The sequence below is a fragment of the Colossoma macropomum genome, unplaced genomic scaffold (genome assembly GCF_904425465.1).
Source record: "Colossoma macropomum unplaced genomic scaffold, Colossoma_macropomum, whole genome shotgun sequence".
Taxonomy (NCBI): domain Eukaryota; kingdom Metazoa; phylum Chordata; class Actinopteri; order Characiformes; family Serrasalmidae; genus Colossoma; species Colossoma macropomum.
The window spans coordinates 21,534,340-21,548,542 of record NW_023494805.1 but is presented as its reverse complement, the minus strand read 5'-3'; the positions used below and the strand labels follow the sequence as shown (position 1 = coordinate 21,548,542).

At 36.6% G+C, this 14,203-nt stretch overlaps 1 protein-coding gene across 1 annotated transcript in view; it reads right to left on the bottom strand.

Annotated features, from left to right (window-relative positions):
* Positions 1 to 6,500: 6,500 nt before the first annotated feature.
* Positions 6,501 to 14,203, bottom strand: part of tnr (tenascin R (restrictin, janusin)) — a 238,576-nt gene continuing 230,873 nt past the window's right edge. Inside the window, exons 22-24 of the mRNA XM_036597368.1 lie at positions 11,848 to 12,009; positions 10,270 to 10,433; positions 6,501 to 7,802 (exon numbers count right to left, since the gene is read on the bottom strand). Of these exons, the coding sequence (XP_036453261.1) occupies positions 7,683 to 7,802; positions 10,270 to 10,433; positions 11,848 to 12,009 (446 nt within the window). The 3' untranslated portion in view covers positions 6,501 to 7,682. The remainder of the gene's footprint in view (positions 7,803 to 10,269; positions 10,434 to 11,847; positions 12,010 to 14,203) is intronic.

Here is a 14,203-nt window from a genome sequence, read left to right as displayed (position 1 = left end):
AATATCACAAGTGCCGTCTGTCTCCCCAGCAGTGTTGACTTAAAAATGGCACTCTCCTTTTCTTCTGTGGGCAGAAAAACACAGCCTTCAAGTTCCCCATTAGCTGGGAGGTGCCTGAATTCTATTCAAAAGAGAGAGAGAGAGAGAGAGAGAGAGAGAGAGAGAGAGAGAGAGAGAGAGAGAGAGAGATTGTCCTAAATAAGCCCAATAAAAAGCCTGAAAGCCATTCAAATACAAGACTTATTATGAAGCACATAGCCTAAAGGGGCTCTGTTGTGAGTTTGCACCAAATGTGACATCAAAGGACAAAAAGGGCCAAACATACAACATGGTTTATGGAAGAATGTTGCCTGAGAACAACAATTTCAGCATGGCAGGAGCTCCAAAAAGCCCGTTTTTACAGAGTGCCCTCTCGCTTCTCGCCGTTGGAAAGCTCGTGCCCTACAAAAACCTTTGTTCAAGAGAAAAGAAGCACAACTGAAACAACTGAAAATTATTAATCCTCTTTATTTATTTATTTATTTTTTACAAATGTGCAGTGTTCCTTAAATTACAATAAAAAGATATGGTTTAATTTCCTACACTTTCACCACCCACTTATACAGCCTGTTAAAACTAGACAACAAAGAACACTGGTTTCGACAGTGTTGTAATTGAACATAGAGTACACTGTTTACAAAAGATTTTTTATCACAGATGCACATTACTAATAGTCAATCAAAGTTATGCTGTGCATTGCAATACAAAATCATTTCAACCCCCAAAAAGATTTTCATTATTGAAAGGGGACCTTGCTTTAAATTTAGTTGTCATTTCCCTGACACATTTAATACAATGGGTGATCTGTCCTTGATTACCCAATCCAGGCTAACCTAAGCTTCAGTTGAATAAAACTTTGCAAATTAGCCATGACCTGCAAACTTTCCCACAACTTCTAAGGGAAGGCTGTTGTATTACTGCATGACACCACCTGAATGAAACCTACCTTCAGATGAAGACTGGTTATTGTTCTTATAATCTCCAATTGATATTGCAGCCCTTCTGATAAATCAGTTGCACTGGTTATGTTGCAACAGCTCCTTTTGTTGTAAGATCCTTGGAGCCTAGTGTCTGGGGTGCCCAATAGCATGTCCTCTAGCCTTGTCCTCCAGCAGCCGCTCAGTCTTGGCTTGTGGTGTCAGGAGCAATTAGCACTCAGCACTCAGCGCCTTATGCAGATCTAGGTGGCAAGCTCTCAAACCCACCTCAGTGCCGGGGTCACCTAGGGACCCGGAGCAGCATTCAGCAGGGACAGAGATGCATCGCCTCGGCTGGACTTCTAGAATTCTGTGACAAGAGACCAGCGTGGTACACTAGCAAGCCTCTTTAAAAGTGCCTTCTGTAAATACCCCAAGCACAACTCTCTAGCTCAGTCTGTTTAGAAGGGCTTAGGAGAGAGCACAAAGGCTGTGTAAACTTCAATGCAGGCTTAGGCATGACACATTCTACCCACTGGCTACAAAAAACAGGCTAAAAAGATATAGCAAAATTCTCAGATTTTCTTGGTTTGGAAACAGTGAATGAAAAGAATGCACCTATCAAATACATTTTTCTCACAGTCACTTACACCCTCACAGATTGTAAAGACAGATTTTTCTCAAAAAAGTTTGACAAGCTAACGAATGAAAGCTGCCAGGCATCAGACTAGCCTGATGTAATTTGTATCGCGCTCTCACACTCGCATTGATTGTCATTAGTAATGAAAATAAGACTTTTCCCACTTTTAAATTTTGTTGTAGTGGCAACAATGAGCAAAAATATATATAAAATATACTTTTCTCAGAGTTTTGACCCCAATCCAAACCCTAACCCCAACCCAAGTCATTACAGGTTTAACTTCTTAAATGCAGCAGAACTGGGACTCTCTCTTGTGTAACCTAAGAATAACCCAGCCAGATTGTATTGTTTTCTATGTAATTACTGAATAATAATAATAATTAGAATCTAATAACATTATTGGGGTTTCCCAGACCCACATTAAGGCTAATGCTAAACAATAAAGAATTTCCAATGGTGACTCACCACTGGCACTGCAAATTAAAAAAAAAACAAAAACCTAAAAAACTGACCAACACTGGCAGGGTGTGGGGTGTGGGAGCAGAGCTAATGGGGAGGGGGGGTAGTTTACAAGAATAAAGTCTCATCCACAAAAGAGCATAGCTAGTGAGATGTAATTAGCACAGACCAACCTGATCTAATTTGTGTCCCGCTCACAAACTCTCAGTAGCTTTCATTTACTAGTAATGAAAATATTATTTTTCTATGGCAATAGTGAATGAAGGGAATAAAATAAGCCTTTAAAATTTCACTCAAAAATTTAGAATGGCTAATGAACGGAAAATAGGGGGGAAAGCAGATATTTACAAGCAGACACGAAAGACAGGGCAGGAATTAGCAAAATCCAAGCACCTTCATACTTAATTTTGGCCAGAAAGATTTTCTTTCTTTGCAAAAAAAGAACGTCAATTAAAAAATCTTTTGGTTAACTAAGCCTCCAAAGGTGTTTCTATTCAAGACAGCCAGTTAAAAATTATTTACAAAAAAAGAGGCAAAACAAATGTGTATTTAGAATATTTTATTAGTGAGTAGAAAATTTATTAAAAAAAGGAATTATACAGCACGTTTTAAGTCAAACTAGAGCTAGGTTGATCTGTCATATTAATATCCAAGATTACCCAACAGAATGTGTTCAGCCTACAGAGACACATGTTCCAGATTCGCCCTTTTCCCACATCTTGTGTTTCTATATGGCATGCAATATTCAAACTCTCGGCAGATACCGAGAGCCATGTAGGGAAAGGACAGACAGTCTAGTGTGTAAGGAATCTGCATTATCCTTTCTGATCCAAAAGTCTTAAAGATTAGTAAAACATTAAAGAAACTATATTAAGAATAAACAAACAAACAAAAAAAAGCCCTTGTAAAGGCAATGACAGCATCTTTCAATCTGGTTGATTTTTGGACTACCATGAGGAAGCTGGAATCACAAGTGCTTTCAGTGACATACCTCTGAGTGTGTTACCATGGCAAGTCTTAGGCCATTCAATGGGAGAGACGTGGAAATGGAAAGAAACTGGAAGAGCCTTTGCCATATGCTGGGCAAATAAATAATGGAGGGGACTCTGCTGTTGTTTCTATGTGCTGAGAGTTCTCCTCTAAATAAATTACTAATCCTCTTAATGTCAGGACAACAAAAAAAAGGGTGAAATACTGAAAACTTGACTTCATGTGTCATAGTTTATTTGCCAAAAGAAATGGCTGGTTAATATAACTGTAAACGTGCCACCTTGCTCACTCCTTCATTTTGCTTCACTGACAGCGTTGAGAGGGTAGAGCAACACATTATATAATAGCTTTTTTTCACTAACAATGTAGTGAGATGCATTACGATTAAATTCTCATAACCGCATTAGTTACTGACTTAATAAATTAGAATTTGAATTAGAATGTTGTTACATAGTGACAACAGTGCTAGTAAGATGTTTCTAAGTGACTAATGTTAATTAGAAGCAATGTATTATCTGGGCATGCCCTTTTATGTAAATTGTCTGCAACAGCTGACTTCATGACTTGGATTGTACATGTGACAAGTGCCATGCTCGCATGGCAAAGTCATACAGTAAATGGCTGTTTTTGAAATGTAGGCTTCTACTGAGTAGTTTCGACGTTTTCAAATAGCATAAGCCACAATTTCACAATTTTAACTGGCAACTTCTTGTTCAGAACAAAGACAGGGATAGTTGCATGAAGATATTTACAGTGATTGGCTGTTCCTTTCAAAATAAAGTACAGAAAGTACTAGTGGTTGTCATTCTTGCATTTTCCAACTAACACAGATTTGTATGAGTTTTAAGGTGTTTAAAGTGTGTTTCCCTCTGGGCAGTGCATTTTGTCATTTCCACTGCCAAATGATCTTACCATACCCAAGAATTTGTGCTGAATTTGGTTGCCATTTTTGCCAGGAGACTAAATGTGCTGATCCACAGCGTATGGGTGGAGCTAGAAATAGTGCAGGTTACTGATTAGTCAAACTGTTATACTGTCTGTGTTTCTACATATTAAACCAAATTTAGAGTAAAAGGTAAATCAGACCTTAAAGGTCCACCACTGTTGCTACAGCTCTTTGTGTTTACTGTTAACATTAATGTTACATGAGAAATCATGTGACCACCACAACAGCCTCCAGAGAATCCTGCCTACTTTCATGGTTCTGTTATGCAATGGAAAACAGACACAGGTACACGATTCTCAAGTTGAGATTAGTAACTGTACCATATCATTCTGTATTGTACTATCTGGTGGAGAATAGCCTCTGCACAGACATTAAAGAAAGTAGTCAGTAGTGAGACTACTTTTCATCAGGAAGTAAGCAAAGTAACTTCTTTGAGAGTAATCATAAGAGTTCAAAATGGAAACTATTCCACCACTGTTTAATGATCTAACTCATCAGCATTGACCAACACTTGTGTTTGAGATGCTACCGTGATTGCGGTCTCTAAACCAGTGAATCAGGAAATAAAGATGTCATGGTGCCAGTGATAGCAGGGGCTCATTAGAGAGCAACTTGACAATATGGCAGGGGTTGGTAAGCTGCATCATGGGAAAAAGATGACACATAGGTGGATTCAGCCAGTCCTTCCTAATTTAGAACAGGATGACTGCTAGAAAGGACCATGCAATCATATTTTTAGATTGTAGCTGTAATATGAACCATCGTGGGATAATATTTAACAATTATTTTGGCCACAGGAAGATGCTGGGACTGCAGTGTCCTTCAGCTTTTATGTTTTTTGTTTCTAATTGCTGATGTGCAAAGTCTATGAATAACCAGGAAGGAAGGCACAAGGTGCAAAGATGTTTCAAAGAGTCTGCCATATTTATCAAGCATTGTTAGAATAATTAAAGGAACATTGTTAAGACAGTAAAGAAATCCTGTGAGGACTAGAAATGTGTGTATTAATAAGTGAAGTCTCTTCTACATTAAACCAACAGTGGAGGCTACATCCTTTTCTGGTGAGTCATGGCCAATAATATGCAGCTTACATGCCAAGTAAAAAAGTTTTGGCACCTTTGACAGAACAGGCCTCATTTATTAAACATGTCCAGCGTCACTGCAAAGTGAGCATATATCAGTTTTTCAGTTTTCTCAAATTATCTCTCATCAGTTCACTTTTGGTGGCAAAACAGCAAAACGTATGTGTTTAATGGGAATCAAGAATGCAATGATGTAAGTTTTTAAAACTAGCTCAAACTCATGAAATAAATACATAAATAATACAAATGTCTAAGTAGTAGCTGAGTCAAACAGATCTTATCAAAATGTCATATGCAAAAGTCATATGCAAAAGTTTGAACAAAACGTTTTGTTTTGTCTAAGTGAAAATAAGTTATCCTCTACAGGGAACAAACCTAAGTATGGCATTTTTCTGCTACTTTTAGTGCACAAATTCTATTTATTTGCTGAGTTGACCATATTGGGAAAAAAAAGCATAAAATGTGCCATAACTTTTGCACAGTCAGCATTTTATGTTTTTTCCCAACATATTACACTCAGCAAATAAACAGTAATTGAGCATTAATATGTGCAACAGATATTCTCTGTTGAGGATGTGTACTTATGTTCACTTCTAAAATCTACAAAACGTGCAATTTGGCCAGGGGCACCCAAATTATACAACTGTATATAGAGTACATTAATTTGTTGCAGGCTATTCTTGCATCTGAATGCAATTATTATTCAGGAGACTACAAATTCCAATGTGCTTGAAAACCAGTGCCAAATGAAAGTACCATTTTGGATGAAAGAAGCATTACCCCCCCAGGACAAAAAATGTGCTGTGACTCAAACATTCGCAGTAAATGGTTGCATGAACTAGTTCCTATTTGTATCACAGTCAACTGAAAGATAGTCCAACAGCTTCAGCATGGGTTTATCTTATATTTGCACTTGAAATAAATAAATTAGTAAAATAAAAATTATTCTAAATTAGTCAAAGATAAAAGTAACCAGAAATTAAAATGTGCTGGTGAAACAGAAACATTACAGATAAGACTTGAGGTAAGAGTTACAGTTTTTAAGAAGAAAGTGAAGAAAATGTTATGACTGTGTGGCTTAGATTTACTACTAAAGTGACAATGACTGCATTACAGTCCCCAGTCCATAAATGGTTTGAAATTCTCTAACATTTTTTTCATGTTTTATACAAAATGCATTAAGGTGATGTCAATCTACAAAGCTAAATCAGTACATATGCTAGTGTAAAATAAACAGAACAATAAATAATAAAAAGAAGAGACATAAATGTTTTATATTTCAAAAGTGGATTTCATATGAAGCTGAAAATGTTGATGTGAGGGCAATACATTATGCTACGCATGAGCAAACTTTTAGCATGCATTTTGCCAAATTGTCTTTGAGACTCAATCTCAGCTAAGCAGTAGTTAGACAGACAATAGGTAAAAAAGTTATGGATGTTTCTCACAAAGCTAACACTGCAGAGTGAGACTGCTACAACAAGTTTGTAATTTAAAGGAATTACTGGGATGTAGAAGTTACCTTGGACTTTCAAGTCTACAAGACCAAGAACTTTTAAAACACTTAATGGGAAGAACATGACGGAAAAAATTATCTTTACTACACATAGCAGTAACGATGAAAGAAGAAATCAATAAAAAGATAAAAAACACAAATGATAAAGAAGAAAGACACCAGTTTTAAATACGCTGCAATAATCTGATTTAAAACAGTATAATCCATCTACAATATCAGGAGTGTGATGCTGAATTTTTTTTACCCCCTCCCACGTACAGATACATGCACATACACATGGACACTCTTTCAAAGAAAAGGTTGCCAGATTGTCTGGAATTCCTTATGGGTTGCACTGATGGCATTTCATTTCATTGTCGAAAAAAGCATCCAACATGTAAGCTTCTATTCTTAAGTATCACACCTGCAGGTGTTTCCCCTTCATAAATCTTTGGTTTTTGAAAATACCATCAATGCAAGCAATAAAAGTGATATTGATGTTGTTCTAGGTCTCCAAATGAGGTGCATTTTGAAGACGAGATTGGATGGCCATGAACACATTAATTCATACTTGTCCATCTGCAATCAAATGGAATGTTCTGCTATAAGGATTCAAAAGCAAATTACTGCATTCACATGTCAAGCAGTGGAATAAACTGAATGAAGGCGATAAAAAATTAGTTCCTGATGCAAAACAAAATAGGGGGAAAGTCTTCAACATAAATCAATCATTCATTTTTAACAGCTATTTTTTCACGAGTTATAAAAATAGAAGTCTCTTATTTTTCTGGGCATTCATTTTCTCCTAAAATCTGCTTTCTCAAAGGGGTAAAATAAGACCCGCTCTATGTGATCTTTATTAATGTAGTTATTTTTGACAGTCATTTGTGGTAAACTGTACATTGTACCCTATTACAACTGTAAACGTTTTTACCAAAAGTGTTACACAGAAGGGAATCATTTTATGACCCAAAGGGCTTATCATCTCTACTGAACATTCTTCAAAGGGAGTTGTATTATTCAAAGTTTCAAATACTTTACATAGCCTCAAATTTTCCTTTCCAAACAGTATGTAAAAATAGGAAAAGCTAGTAAGACAGGGGAGAAGGGCTGATTAATGCAGAGTGGACCTCCTTCGTTTGCCACTGATGCTGCGGTAGTTGTAGGGCCTCATCTTCATCTCCACAAAAGGGATAGAAAACTCATGGCCTTTCCAATGATACCAGTTGATGCCCTTAAATAAAAATATAATAGATGTAAGAATATGTACATTATGCACACATACTTTCTGAAACATACAGTTGTATGTATTGCTGAGTTTAACACATTGGAAAGTTACATTTTTATGCATTTTATATTGCATAAGGCCGCACTATGCAAATGAGCGTTCTACCAAACTGGTAGATGTGTATTTAATTCAATCCAAATATTCACCTTCACTTCCTTAAACCTAAAAGTAATCTAAATCTAACCTTAACTTAAAAACACCAACCTCACCATAACCCTATCCCTGGTTCTTGTATCAATTCAAACTGTAATGTTGTTAACAGTTAAGTCTTTTGAACAGTTAACTTCACTGAACTGAGCGTCTTTGGCAATGTTCACTTTAACTTGTTTAGTGCATTGGACAGAGTGAAATGTATCAGCAGGTACAATCAAATTTCTGTGTAAAACCATTTCTCTATAATTGTATAATTGTATGTCCAAAAACATGCAATCAGGCCAATTGGACATGCTAAATTGCCCCTAGGTGTGAGTGTGGGTGTGGATGTATATGTCTGTTTGTCTGCCCTGCGATGGGCTGGCGACCTGTCCAGGGTGTATCCTGCCTTCCGCCCGATGACAGCTGGGATAGGCTCCAGCACCCCACCGCGACCCGGAAGGATAAGCGGTTTAGATGATGGATGGATGGATGGATGTATAAATATGCATATACAACATATAAATGCATATATGTACCTTTACTGGTTGTACTGTGAGTGACCATCTCAGAAATTCTGCTTTAAAATGAACATGGTAGATCAAAAAAATGCAATAATGCCAAATTTTAACCATAACACTGGTATGACTGTTTTCAGTACTGTTATTACAGTCTATGATTGGCATTAGACTGCTAGACTGGGCTATACTAAATAGTCCTTTTTGTTTTTAACAATTTTAATGTAACCACGATGTCCAATTAAATTAAGCCTATGTTTAAGTTTTGTTAGGCAAGATGTTCTGTGTGTGAAAGCTACAGCTTGTCTTTATCTGTTTAGTCAGCATGATCATGGTGTGTTCTGACACCAGACAACATATTAGGACTGATATATGACATGGATTATGCTTACGAGACTTTTACGAGAGAAAACTGATTAATTTAGTGCATTTTAAAGCAGCAGATGGCACATTTTCTGACATGTAAATTTTATTATTTTTCACAAGCTCAAACCTACTGTGCTGATCACATACACATGCTCACCAATGTGGCAAATTTTTTAAAACTGTAGCCCTAAACCATTACTTAGAAGGCACTAAGTGAAAATGACATTAACCATGCAGCCTGGCTATTTGCAAGAACTCCACCTGGTAAATCATGTGACTACAGAACACCAAAATGCTTATTTTTTCTGTAGTTTTCATGGTTTTCATAAACAAAAATAAGGCAGTATTGAGAGAATGCTGTATTCAAGGAGGAAGTGGAAAGTAAGGTTATTTAGAATTAACCAGAACATACGTGAGAGTCATTTTCCACTTACTACTCAATAAGAATTGAATAAATAAATATATAAAATATAAATCTAATAATAACAATTACTAAAGCAGAAATATTGTCTAGTACAATAGAATCATGCTGGTTGGTACAGTGTAGTGGAAAACACCACTGCCCTTCGTATTCAAGACTGGGGTTTGACTCTCCAACTGGGCAAAAGGGAAATTTGCACACTATTTAAAATAGGCATTGAAATAAACAAAATAAAATACGATGTATATGATGAATAGTAAAAATATACTATATACAGTATATGTACACAGAAACTTCATTCTAATGGCACTTGGTGTAAATAGCATCTGCCTACTTAGCCTGCAAGCTGTAAGATCTGAACTCAAACGCTGAAGTGTAAACAGGTATAGAGATGCTGTATGGGTTAGTCAGCCTTTTTATAAACAAAATTTTATATCAGGGGAGATAATCTGTTCTCCAAATGACGTGATCTTAGTATAGTTGATTTATAATTGCCAGATCTCTCAGTATTTTGGACAACTGCTGCACATTTACTTTGGCTTTTGCAAAACTCAGTAGCTAAGTGACTGGCTGTCAGTATAAACAGTTCAGGTGAGATCACCAAGTTTAGATTGAGATCATTTCCAAACAGGATGTCAGGCATTTGTGGTTTGTCTTGTCTGCCGTTACTTCTGCATTCTTTTCTCGCTGTGACTGCATGCATCACATCAATTCTCAGAAACTCTCAGTTCTCAGTTCTCAGCCCTAACGCTGTTTAGGTTGAAAACTTTCTTTCAAAAACAGGAAATGACAAAGGATGGTGCATATGTGCAGAGGTGTTTGGGCCAACAAACTTGAGTCCAAAAATTAAACAGACTTCGTTTGCAATGAATGTTAGTCATTATGGCCAGTTGGTTATAAATTGTTCCATTATTTTAATTATGAACAAAGTGAAAAAATAGGTAGTGCTCATTATCCAGAGGCATCAGAAGCTCACCTGACTGTGTCTGGACTCGCCGTATTTGCCATTGAGGTTGGCTCTGTGACAGTTCTTGTACCACCAGGCTCCTTTGTAGGAGAGGGCACAGTTTGTGACGGCGATATCATTGTCTCTGTCTGTGGTGGAAAAAGGCCGACCCTGGTGGTAGTTCAGAGAGTCACCTAGTACAAAGAGAAGGCACAACAAAGGCTTTCACACCGGACTGAATTGTAGGCAGTTACATTAGAGGACTTAAAGTAACTAATATAGTATGAAATCCTCGCATGTAAAGTACTATTGAGATGGGATTAGTTGTACACAATGTCATTTTACCACAGTGTTCTTTGGATGCTTTGATGCATCAAACATAATTTTGATCAAAATAATGCAAGCCAATGCCAAGTGCCACAGAACCATATCACAGCATTCACCAGTCTGTATAACTGCCAGTATGTCTAAGTATATCAGAATCAGTAGGTATAAGCAATGTTTGAGACTAATTCACACAAAAAAGAAGCTGCAAACATTTGACTTAATCAAATTTTGTTTAATCTTCTACACAGCTGTCTTAAGTGAAAGTAATGTTTTATTAGCATTGTCATTAGTTTAGGATTTCAACACTGCTGCATAAAATCAAACATTTTAAAGTCATTTTATATATTTGAAAACTGCCATACTTAAGAAAGGTACGATGGAATATTTACTGACATGCAAATTCACACAGGATTATATAACCTTGGATTATTTATATATTTTGCTCTTAGAATAGGTCAAACCTGCTGGGACCTTTACTGATGCAGGATTGCAGTGTCTGGGAACAGTTACTCACACAGAATATTCAGAAGGATCTAAAATCACCAAGAAACACCTGTAATAATTACATTACCCCAACTCCCGATGGAAAATGAATCCCGTCCAAACAGTAGTAAAGTACTTAAGTGTCAAATATCTTTTCAAAAATCTTACACAAGTTCAGGATCAAGTTAATTTCATTGTGATGCCCAGTCTTAAGCAATGATATTTTTGAGTTGAGATGGTGATGGGCAACTTTGCCGATTCCTTCCTTCCTAACCTTTCATGTTCACTGTAAAGGAAATTATTTGTTTGCATATAGTGGAAAAAATGTCTTGAACACATTTTACTGACATTGGGCACTGCAGGGACCTATTCAGCACTGTTGTGTGACCAACATCATTTGAGTTAAGATCAACATCTATATGTCTCAGGAGAAATATAGGATCACCAATAATGAAGGACAGGAAGATCACTAATTTCTAATTGTTTCCTCCCCCCCCTCCCCCCCTTTAGAAGAAAAGAGAATATTAACATTAGAATTGAATTATAAGAAGTTTGAAGAGAAAAATGTGTTGTTCTTCTACACTGATGGATTGCTAAAAGATTTCTGAGATGTAGAAGAAACCTATAAAAGAAAATTTTTAACTTAAGTTTAATAAAACTTTATTCAGCTAAGACGTTGCTGAATTATAACCAATAAAATTGCAATAAATTAAAAAAAATTTACAATTGACTATTTCACAAAAATGAATACTATTCAACACTTTTGTCCAGCTCAGTACTGAATTCACATCCACTCACCAGCAGTGCCGTTGTATTCTCCTATCCTCAGCTTGTACAGACTCCTAGCATCTCCAATGGAGAATCTGTCGTAGTTGGCGTAAACCGCCTCCTGGCCGTCTCTCATGTCAATGCGGAGCTCGTAGCGACCTTGAGCTGAGATCTTTTGAATGTTGTCCAGGCCTACACAAAGAGACAAGACTAAAAGCTATGACAGGACCACGTTCAGGCCCACAGCCTATATTGTAGTGACACATTTTTACCTCTGAACTATTATAATTTCTAAACCAAGCAATCAAGAACTAAAGAAGTACTTCATGTAATTACTTTTCAGGCCTGAAAATTATGGTCCAAATTCAAATATAGTAGGTTGACAACATTGTCAATCCCAACACTACCCAAAGACTGGAAACTGAGCCCAACTGTACCCTAAAAATTCTGTCTGAACTCATTTGTAGCTCAAAAATATTCTATCTGAAGCCAACATAAACCTAGCCACCACAAACTGGTAACTAAAACTCTCGCCTTAGCAACAATGACATCAGATAACCAATAAACAAACAAACAAAAAAAGGGTAGCTGCAATAAATATATAAATCATAATTACTCAATTAATAAACACTTACAAAAAATCTCAAAAGTATCCAGATACATTCTGGCCTACATTACTTTCTTATACTGGCTTTGTGGACCTTGGTCCTCAGTGCAACAACACAAGTGACTCCAGCATGTCAGATTAAATACTGTTCAAAGTATGAAGTAGAGATAATGAATAAAGTACTATAAAGAACTAGCAAGTGTAAATGCAGCTAAAAATCAGTTAAACATGACAGGCTATGAGAATCCAGAACGTGAAATTTAAACTCTCCTCAAACTCATTATGAGTAGAGTAATGAAATCCAAACATGACCCTAAAACTTTGACATGAAGAGTCCGGTCCCAATGGGTTTCAACAAACATTTCAAGCTTTGTTTAAATGTGTTGGAAGCACAGAAAGAGCAAAAATGTGAATTGTCTGGGGGTTCACAAGGACTAAATGGGGGACCACTGCTTTAGCTTTCCCAACAAGCAGAGTGTCCGTGCTTTTAGCCCAGAAATGTTCAGGAAACCCGGTATCTCCTCAAATATGGCACACATAGATAACAGCCTGTAGTCTATGGTCAAAGAACAGCTACAAGGTAAGTAGAAAAGCATGGGAAGAGCCTGTTCACCAAAGATAACTGAATTGTCCAACTGCACTGTGGAGAAATGCCGTGCTGTGATGATGATGTTGCTTGGTGATAAAGCATTTAGAGTGGATTGTGGGGGAAGCAGGGCTGAGGTTACGAAGAGTCGAATCTTACCACTGTCCATAAAGTTCCCTTCAATCATAATACCACAGACTGAACCCAAATGTCACTCATTCGCTGAGGCAGCATTGAGGAATGCCAAATTGCAGAGCACAGAACACAACAGAGAATGGAGCAAATGTCCATTTAAAGTACTTCACATCATATTGTACTATACAGTTTTTGATTAAAAAATGGGCAAAGACATATCTCTGTTCTCATTATGTGCTCTCTGCTGTGTTACATTTTAAGTCATATTTAAGTGCCTTTTTATTTTATTACCATTGCACTTCTGCACCTTCACAGAAATGAAGAAGAAAATTAAAAAGTTTGATTATAATCTATTCCAAAGTACATCACTTTTCTCCTTTACTCTATCTGCAAGTTGGCCATATGTTTGGACAAGAATGCATGTCAGAAGAACAGATTGTGTATTAGTCAATACTCAGAGTTCTGAGATCTAAAAAAACAGCTTTGATGACAGAGAAGAGTCTGATTTAAAGTGTGTTAGGTAGTTATTAATATAATGGCAAGTTCTTGTTTTGAGTTAGACAATGAAAGAGTGCCTCAGGACCATTGTGAACTTAATGGAAAACTACACATAGCTTGACTTGGGCCTATTTAGTGACCCCTCAACCCCATTTACTACCACTTAAGAGAAAACATTGTCCTTATAACACCTCACTGCCTGAAGGAGATGAAGCACACACCAATGCAATTCTACTGTACTGCTGACCAAAAGCCTAACATTATGTTTGGTGTACAAATGCATTTTGATTCCTGTAGCATATAACCTTTCTACGGTCAAAAATGAATTCAATAAATAAATAAATAAATTTCACTTTATGTACAAAATAATAACATTGTCTTATTTTTTGTGCAAAAGTTATGGCACACTGTATATTTTATTTTGTGTTTTTTTCTTTTTCAATATGTTTAACACAAAAAAATAATTTAAAAGTTTCTACTTTCGCATACAGTATAATTTTTACAAAAGGAAAGAAAGGACAGGAACGTTTACCATTGTGCTGCATCACTTCTTTTAACAA